The sequence below is a fragment of the Neophocaena asiaeorientalis genome, unplaced genomic scaffold, assembly GCF_003031525.2.
Source record: "Neophocaena asiaeorientalis asiaeorientalis breed wild unplaced genomic scaffold, Neophocaena_asiaeorientalis_V1.1 scaffold30, whole genome shotgun sequence".
Taxonomy (NCBI): Eukaryota; Metazoa; Chordata; class Mammalia; order Artiodactyla; family Phocoenidae; genus Neophocaena; species Neophocaena asiaeorientalis.
This window is the reverse complement of record NW_020174923.1, coordinates 17,206,264-17,215,214: the sequence shown is the minus strand read 5'-3', so window position 1 is coordinate 17,215,214 and position 8,951 is coordinate 17,206,264. Positions and strand designations below refer to the sequence as shown.

Below are 8,951 nucleotides of genomic sequence, written 5' to 3'. Positions count from 1 at the left end.
CGGGGGGCGGTGCTGGCTAATCTAATCACTCTTCCCAAGGAAACTCTCGTTCCAGCTAGACCTGCCAGGGGTTTTATTGGGTTTGTGGGAACCTGCAGATTTCAATCTCCAGACCCCACAGGGAAGGAACAAGTATTAAGCTAATTTTATTAAATGGCCACAGCTGGCAGTAGGGGGATGTAGGAGAGAGAAGACAGGATAAAGAAAGTCATTCAAGTCCGCCAGCCTTGACAAGGGTCCATACATGGGGCCTGACTGGGAGGGAGGCCACCCCTCCTTCCTGTCTCTCCAGCTGAGCCAGCAGGGGGAGGGGAGGCCAGATGGGACCCTTCCCTCAAGCAGAGCCTTGGGATTCTCCAAGAGGCTCACCCCATGGCTGCTGCCCAGGGCAGATGCTTGTAAATCTCATCAAGGCTCTGCAGGGCAGCGCTGGAGTGGAAGCGCTGGGCTGCCCCCAAGCCATCCTTCCTCCGTTCTGCTTCGGAGATCCCAGGTCTTTATGTAATATGGCATGCTGGGTAAGAGCATGGTCTTTGGCTCAAATACTGGCATTTGCCTCCTCCTAGCTCTGTGACCGGGGCAAATTATTTATCCTCTCTGAGACTCAGTCTCCTCATCTGAAATGGATAAGACAACAGCATCCATGTTAAAGGGCATGGGAGCATTTCTTGCCAGTCCACTCCCACCCCACACACATTTCCATCAGATAATATTTATAAAGTTCCTATATGGGGCTTCCCTGGTGACGCAGTGGTTAAGAATCTACCTGCCAATGCCGGGGACGTGGGTTCGAGACCTGGTCCGGGAAGATCCCACATGCCGTGGAGCAATTAAGCCCGTGCACCACAACTACTGAGCCCGCATGCCACAACTACTGAAGCCTGTGCGCCTAGAGCCCGTGCTCTGCAACAAGAGAAGCCACCGCAATGAGAAGCCCGTGCACTGCAACAAAGAGTAGCCCTGCCCGCCACGACTAGAGAAAGCCCGCGTGCAGCAACGAAGACCCAACGCAGCCAAAAATAAATTTAAAAAATTAAAAAGTTCCTATATGGTGTCAGACACAGAATGGATGCTCTCTAAATATTAGCTCTTATGATTTAGGAATGCCCTAACTGTGCAACCGTCATGGTGCCAGTAATAGGAGGTGAGGGAGGTAGTGACAAGGCAAGGAGATTTAGTGTGTCTCCAGGGAGGCAAGGGCTTCTTGGATTCAAGTGCAATCACAGAACTTGGGGACTGTGTCCTATATTTTTTTTAATAAATTTATTTATTTTATTTTATTTTATTTACTTTTGGCTGTGTTGGGTCTTTGTTGCTGTGTGTGGGCTTTCTCTAGCTGAAGCGAGCGGGGGCTACTCTTCGTTGAGGTGCGTGGGCTTCTCATTGCGGCGGCCTCTCCTATTGCGGAGCATGGGGTCTAGCTGCGTGGGCTCAGTAGCTGTGGTTCGCGGGCTCTAGAGCGCAGGCTCTGTAGTTGTGGCACGCAGGCTTAGTTGCTCCGCGGCATGTGGGATCTTCCTGGACCAGGGCTCGAACCCGTGTCCCCTGCATTGGCAGTTGGATCCTTAACCACTGCATCACCAGGGAAGTCCCTGTGTCCTATTTTAAAAGCTATTTAACCTCTTTGGAAAAAGAATAAAATCTACTCATCCAACCTCCCAGGGCTCTTGGAAGACTCAAGTGAGACGACATACGTGAAAGCCTTTGACAAACTTTAAAGTGATGCATAATAATAAAAGTTGTGTTTATTGAGCATATACATGATACCTCTTTAATTCTCAGTCAAGTGAGGTAGGTTAGGTCTCCTCACCTACACATTATAATGAGAAAACTGAGGCCCAGGGGTGAAGTGCTTGGGTCAGGGTCAACCAGCATTTAATGCAAAGCTTGTTCCTTTCACTGCTGTCACTAACCCAGACCTGAGTCAGAAAAGAGTGACACGGCCAGGATTCTACACTGTGGCACTGGGACCGGAACCTGGGTTTCCCAATTTAAAACTTGGTGTGCCTTTGGAATGCTGATGCCACTTTCAAGGTCGAAAAGATGGAGCTTTTCCACCCTGGAAAATGATGATGTAACCGAACTGCCTCCTATTCCAGCTGCCCAGGCCCACTTGGGCTGTGGTGGGCATTGGGCCCCTCGGCCCACCTCCTCCTGGAGCAGCTCTGGCTCTGGAGCCTGGCTCCCCACGGATCCGTGAGAAGCTTTCAGCAGACTCATTCCCAGCCTGGAGGAGGGCAGGGTTCATGGTCCCCTCCTGCAACTCCTCTCCAGGGCGCAGTCGGAAAGCCAGCGGGGTGGAAGTGTTTTATTATAGCTTTGGTCAGACGGGGCTCAGCCGGCCAGGGCTGTAGCTGGGAAGCCATCCAGCCCCCAACACACCGCTCCCCCAGGCAGCGCCACCCCAGAGCGGGTGGGCAGTGCATCCGAGCACGGGGAGCGACCCCGCCGAGACCTCTCCCCCAGCTGGGGCGGGCTGGTGGGTCAGATGGGCAAAAACAATCCTATTGTACAAATATACAGTGCGGGCCGGGGCGGGGGCGGTCAACACCGCCTCCGGGGGAACCGGGACGGGGCGCGCTGGACCCGGCTCTGTGGCGAAACGGCGGGAGGGCTTGCTGCGGCCCGGACGGTGGTGAGGGCAGGCCGGGGGCGTCATAGCCGGGAGAAGCCGGCGGCCGTGGCGGGCAGCGAGGGGGTGTGGGTAGGGGGACGGGTCATCCTCTGCCCCGCCGGGAGGGGACCTCCGGGGGGATAGGGGATGGAGGGGTCGCGAAGAGCTCAATCGGAGTAGATGATGAAGCCAGAGAATGTGCTGTATTTGTTGCTGTTGCCACCGTGCGCTTTGCCTCCGTCGAGCTTGATGAAGACCTCGTCGCCCGCGTCCAGGTGCAGGATCACGCTGTTGCTGGCGTAGTCGTAGTTCTGGTCTGCGTCCTGGGCAATGGCGCTGGCCCGCACCTGCGGGGTTGGTGGGGGTAGGAGAAGAGGGGTGTGTGTGAGAAGGTAGGGGAGGAGGAGGAAGAGAAGTGGGGTCGGGGAGGGAGGGGGACCGTCAGAGGTAAGGCAGCTACCTCTGGAAGCCCCCAAAGCCCCACCTCCAGCTCCATCAGGGCTCTCAGCCTGCTTTTCTCCCATCATCCCACCACTGCCCTGTCCAGTCATAACTGTGTGTTTTGGGAAGGGGTTACAGAGGAGCCTTGGATCTCTAGGGCAGGTGTAATCTGGGTCTGAATTGGCAGTCAAGGTGTAATCGGCCTCCTTAACTCCCCTAGGTCTCACTGTCTGACTTCAACAATGTTTCCGGGATGCCTCAGCCTGGAACTCCCTCCTTGCAGAGAGGAATTCTCTGGACCCCTAAGGGTTGGAGGGCCATCCCCTCTCTCACCATTGGTTCCTCTCTGCCTTATTGTGCTAATCATGCCTTACATCTCAGCCTCATCCACCTGTTCTTATGTCAGTGGATGGGCAGGAGGGAGCCCCTTGGCCTTATAGGTTCGGGCCTGGAGGCTACTAGTAAGCAACCACAGTAGTACCAGGGCCTGCTCTGTGGACGCCTTGTCTGAAGTCCGTTCTGGAGTCTTTCACACCAGAGCAGTGAGATGGAAGGCCTGGTCACTACTTCCCCTCCCAAGGCTCAGGCTGGGCCTGCATCCCGCCTCCAAGGAGCTGTAGCTATACCTGTGACTACTCCCCCAACCCAAAGAGGACTTCCGGCTCCTCCTGTATCACCCCACGGTGGTAGAAAGGAAGTGGATGGGAAGAAGGGAGCCAAGCCTTATATCCCTCTGTGATCCTCAGTCTGGTCTGATATCTCTGCTGCTCCTTGTTTGGATGGAGGAGGGGCGGGACAGGCAGGATGATGGGGCAGGGGAGCGCCAGCCTTTGGATTTGAAGCCTGACACATCATTTGGGGGGCTCAGACTATAATCATAAGATAATGAGGATGTGGGGTGGTGGACAAATTCCCTCCAGGCATTCCTTTCTGACCGCTGAGGCCAGCGCAAGTCCTGAGCCATTTGACCTGGGGCCTCTCCGGGATATTCTGGGTGGAGAATGGGAAGAGAGGAGCCATCTCCAAGTTCCGGCTTGTGTTGGGGGGAGGCTGCATTGAATGGGGTTCTCTCAGCCAGGCTCCTCAACAGCCCCTCTCCATGCTGCCCCTTCCCCGAAGGCAACTCCCCCAAGGGCTGACAGTCAGGGCTGGACCAAGCCAAATTAGGGGAGGGGCCCATCCTCCCTCCTGGACAGAAGGCAGAATTGTAGATCAGCCGTGCCAAAGCTGCTGACTCCGTCCGCAGCAATGCTGCACCAGGAGGACCCGACATATTTGCACGCAGTCTGCCAGTTAAAGCCCAGATCCTTTCAGCCCCTTCTCGCCCCTCAAGCTCTTCTTCCCCAACCTGGGAGGGAATTGTTTGGGGCACTCAGTTGGGAAAACTCCTGGTCCAGCTAAAGGTGGTGGAAAATCAAATGAGGGAGAGATGCCGTCTGCCAAGGAGCTCAGTTTCTCCATTTAGAAAATGGATGAGAAGATCCTGCCTCACCACTGCCACCAGTGTAGAAGCTTTTTGACAGTGAAGGAAAAAATTTTTAATCTTGATGGGCTTTGAGCTACTAGGAAAGAGCTGAAAAAAGCAAGCAGCCAACTCCTGTATTGTTCCCTGGGCCCTAATCCTGGTAGCATTTATTATTACACATGCATTTCATTATCTTTGCTAATAAATTACTATTAATAACAATTATTTTTATTACCCAGATTAATTTAGCCTTAACTCATTAAAACAGTGTGCTTCGTAATAGCCAAATCCATTAGAATACCGTCATCTGTCCTCAGGAATCTGCTGGTGATGTGACAAGCGTCAGAACTGTTACGCTTATGTTTATTATTTATTCATCTCCATGATTGTTGCTGTGATTATCGTGACTATCCACGGAGGCAGGGAGAATTAATGCTCTTCCATCCTTAGACAGTGGGGGATCCGGGAATGGAACCCAGGGGTCCTGATTCTCTGCACAAGACTGGGAACAGTTGAGGCATCCAGCTCCTCCTGGGGGCAGAGGGGAAGTTTGGGGATTTGAGGTTGTCCTGGAAGCAGGAAAGCAAGTCTGGGGCTTTTCAGGAGGGGGTGCTATAGAAGCACCTCTTCAAGGGCTGCCAATAAAGGAAACTGAGGCAGTGGTCCGATTAGGGGCCTGGAGTGGGGGTGGGGTGGGGGCAGAGAACCCAGGAAATGTGCCCCTACCCCCAGAGCGATGCTGGGGTTTTGGATGTGCAGGTGTGGCTCCCACAGGCAGCCAGCCTGGTCCACAGGGGACTTGTGCTTTCACACCATTGCTGGGTCCCTACTATGCAGGCACTGGTTCTGTGCTGTGAAAGGCATTAGAGGCCAGAGAGGACAGCAGGGGGCCCCTCTCCTCCCATCAGAGAGGCTAATCTCCAGTTAGGTCTTTATACCATGGTCCCCAATTTACACACCCCACCACTTCTCACCTTACTCAAACTCTGGTGTCCAAGCCCCTGCCCATCTGTAATACTTGCCTTCCCATAGGCCCTGGCCTGTCCCCACACAGCCCCCTCTTCTCTAGCCCTGTTTATCAATTTTGTGTCCTTGCCCGGCACGTGGGATCTCAGTTCCCCGACCAGGGACCAGGGATCGAACCCATGCCCTCTGCACTGGAAGCATGAAGTCTTAACCACTGGACAGCCAGGGAAGTCCTTGAACTGTGGGTCTTAGAGGGAGCTGCAGGGGGCTCACCTCACCCAGGGCACCAGCCCCAACCTAGAGACCCTTCCTCAGGCTCCTCAGGTGCCCATGTCCTAATGACTCAGGCTTAGTGCCATCAGGCTGTACAGTGGTGACTCAAAGCTACCCCTAGATAGAGGGGCTGGTGGGCCTCACACAAGGACAGAGAGGGGGTCTCAGCACCAGGCAGGAAGGTGGTGACGCCCCACCTCCCCTTGTTGCCCAGGGAAGGGCCAGGGCCCCAATGCAGCTCTACCTTCTGGAGGAAATTCTGGAAGCCTCTCTGCAAGGCAGGAAGCCAGGAAGGAAAAGCACAGAGCCCAGGGTCACCCCTGGACTTGAAGGTGTGGGAGGAGCAAGCTCCTCTTTTCTGGTCCCACCCATTGCCCAGCCCCATCATTTTTTTCTCCGCTCACTTGAATGTCCACCTCTGAGCCAGCCTTTCCCTACACTTGACCTTTTCATTTTCTCCCTAGTTGTGCCTCCTCACCTTGGGGACCCAGGTTCACCTTCCTCTCCCCAGAGCAGGTTGGTCTGAGCTGGGGCAGGCCCCACTGAATCACTCCCTCCAGCCGACACATCTGGGGACAGGAGTGCCAATGGTCTCCCTATCCTTCTCCCACTCAATAATCGCTGGGCTGTGTTATTGTGTGTTTACTACTGTCTCCCCTGCACGGACCACAAGGTTCTGGAGGGCAAGCAGACTGAACCTCTGGAACCCCAAACCTGGCTCCTAGTAGGGGCTCAAAGCTAATATAAAGAATGACCAGTAAGATTAAAGGAGTCTCTTGGACAATCCGGAAGAAGTCATAAAGGATGTAGGGGAGGACCAGAGCCTATCACCCCACTGCTTGGATTTTTTTATGTGTATGGAGGAAATGGTCTGAGTGACTGTTAAAATGCTGGGTCTCTGAAACCCCTGGTTAAAGCCACCTCATTTCTTCTACCAGCCTATGGTGCCACCTCCTTGTCAGGCTCTGTCGATGTCCTGCCCCGGGGGGTAAAAAGAGGCTTTTGGGTCAGTTTCACCTCCCTGAGACTGCAGCAAGTGTCCTTGCCCCAAGCACACACCATCTTTGGGGCCTCTCTTGTCTCATCTCTGGGGCCCTGTGGCACCCTCCTGAAGTAGCACAGGGTCTAGGGCCCACTGGTGGCCTGGTGACCACCTCCCTATTCAGGCAAGCTGGGCCCCCAGCCCCCTGAAACCTCAACTTCATGCCAGCCCAAACTTTCTTTAGGAAAGGAAGAAATTCCATCAATGAAGGTGACATTGTTGCATCCCTTACAGGCGATTAATAAGGGGAATTGTGGGGCTGTCTGCAGAGATGGCCCTAACTGGATACTAGGGCCTCCCATTTGGTCAAGAACCAAGGACAAAGAGGAGAGACACAGGAAGCCTGATAGACACAAGTGGGAGAGAGACACCAAAGAAATAAAGGGGGGAGGGTTAAACCCAGGGATGAGGGACCAGAAACCCAGGGAGAGACAGATAGGACTGGTAGACACAGGAGAGAGGCCAGCACAAGAGATGGAGAGATAGGAGAAAGAGGCAGGGGAGAGGCAGAAACCAGACACAGCAGGCATGGGAGAGAGGGCAGAGAGGGCAGGGGGCAGACTTACAAGCACCTGGTAGGCTTTTTGCTGACTCTCAGGCCTGTCCTTTCCCCCACCCCGCAAGCCAGGGTCTGCCTCAGGGTAGTGCTGCAGTGGGAGGGGTTCCAGCAGGATCTTGGGTCTCAGTCGCAGGAGATTCCTTCCCAACTCCCATCAGCCTAGCTTTAGTTCTGATTGGCACAGACACCTTCTTCCACAAGGATGCTCTGCTCGACTGCCCCAGGGGCCCCAGGCCACCGTGGTCTGGGAGCACTGAGAAGGGAGGGGGAATCAAAGCGAAGGGAGCTGCGTAAAACTGTCACCCTGGGGCAGGGTTAGGTCAAGATTGGTCCCGGGGCAGCGGTTCCAAGGAGAGTAGGAGGCATTGCCGGTCCCAGGTACCAAAGACCTCGTGAGCTTGGTGCCTGCCACTCTGGTCTCTCCGATGGGGATAGGGAAGGAAGAGGATTCCCCGACACCCCAGGAATCAGGAGTTGCAGCTGGGAAGCAAAGAGGAGGGGAGTTTCCACCTCTTTGCCCTGCCTCAGGAGAAAAAACTTTCCCCCCCAGGCCGTCTTTTTGTGCCGTTAGCTCTGACACAGGGGGAAGGGGCCAAGCAGTCCCAGGTTTTGCAAAGGGTGTCAGATCTGCCCAGTGGTCCCTTCCTTAGGGCGGGGGATGTATTGCCGCTAAGGCTTTATGCGCTCGGCTCCCTTTGCCTTTGTGCGCAAAACATCTCCTATAGCTCGCCTTCTCCGCTTGCGCGCCTAGCGGTGCGCCCAGGCGCCCGTGGGCGCCAATGCTGCCTTTCCCCAGAGCCCAGCCTGATTCGTCCCCTCATCACCAGCTGGTATCAACCAGAATCCCGGCTCTCAGATGCTGTTTCCCAAGGGCCAAGCCCCCAAGGGCCAGTCCGCGCGCCCGGGAACCCTGCGCTCTGATTATTAGTTGGATTTATCTCCCTCATTTCCATGCCGCAGGTGCCCAGCGGCATTTGCCTTGGAGCTGGTGCCCAGGAACCGAGGAGTTAGGGGTGCCAGCCAGCCTGGACCATCCCCGCCTGTAACGCCTAAGCCGCTCCAGGGGCTCCACCTGCGCCCTTCCGTACCCTTCGGCCCCGGGCTCCCTGGATGCCCTGCCCCCAGGCCAGCCCCATGCCCCCGCCGGGCCCACCTGGCCGTTCTTGCAGAGGTCCGCCCACATACTGGTGCCGTCGCCTCCGCGCATGAGGACGTGGTAGGTGAAAAAGTAGGTGCCGGGAATGTTGCATGTAAACTTGCCGCTGGTCGCGTCGTAGTTGTTGCCTAGGTTGGTGACCACGTCGTCGAACTTGAGCACCTCGTAACCCTCGTGAGGGTTCTTGAGGCCGGCGTAGAAGGCCACGCGCGGCACCGTGGTATAGGTGGCCGTGCTGATGGCGCCGCTGCCCCCCGCGCCCGGCAGCCCAGGAGGGCCGGTCTTGCCCGGCTCACCCTTCTCCCCGGGTGGCCCCACAGGACCCGGAGGACCCGGGTCCCCCGGGGGCCCGGGAGGGCCCGGCTTGCCTGTGCGTCCCGGCTTCCCCTGGGGGCCCTGCACCAGCGTGGAGGGCGGGGGCGCGCCGCTCTGCTC

The 8,951-nt window shown here is 56.0% G+C and overlaps 1 protein-coding gene across 1 annotated transcript in view; it reads right to left on the bottom strand.

The window, feature by feature from the left end:
* Nucleotides 1-1,775: 1,775 nt before the first annotated feature.
* Nucleotides 1,776-8,951, bottom strand: part of C1QL1 (complement C1q like 1) — a 22,826-nt gene continuing 15,650 nt past the window's right edge. Inside the window, exons 4-5 of the mRNA XM_024760777.1 lie at nt 8,514-8,945; nt 1,776-2,961 (exon numbers count right to left, since the gene is read on the bottom strand). Of these exons, the coding sequence (XP_024616545.1) occupies nt 2,782-2,961; nt 8,514-8,945 (612 nt within the window). The 3' untranslated portion in view covers nt 1,776-2,781. The remainder of the gene's footprint in view (nt 2,962-8,513; nt 8,946-8,951) is intronic.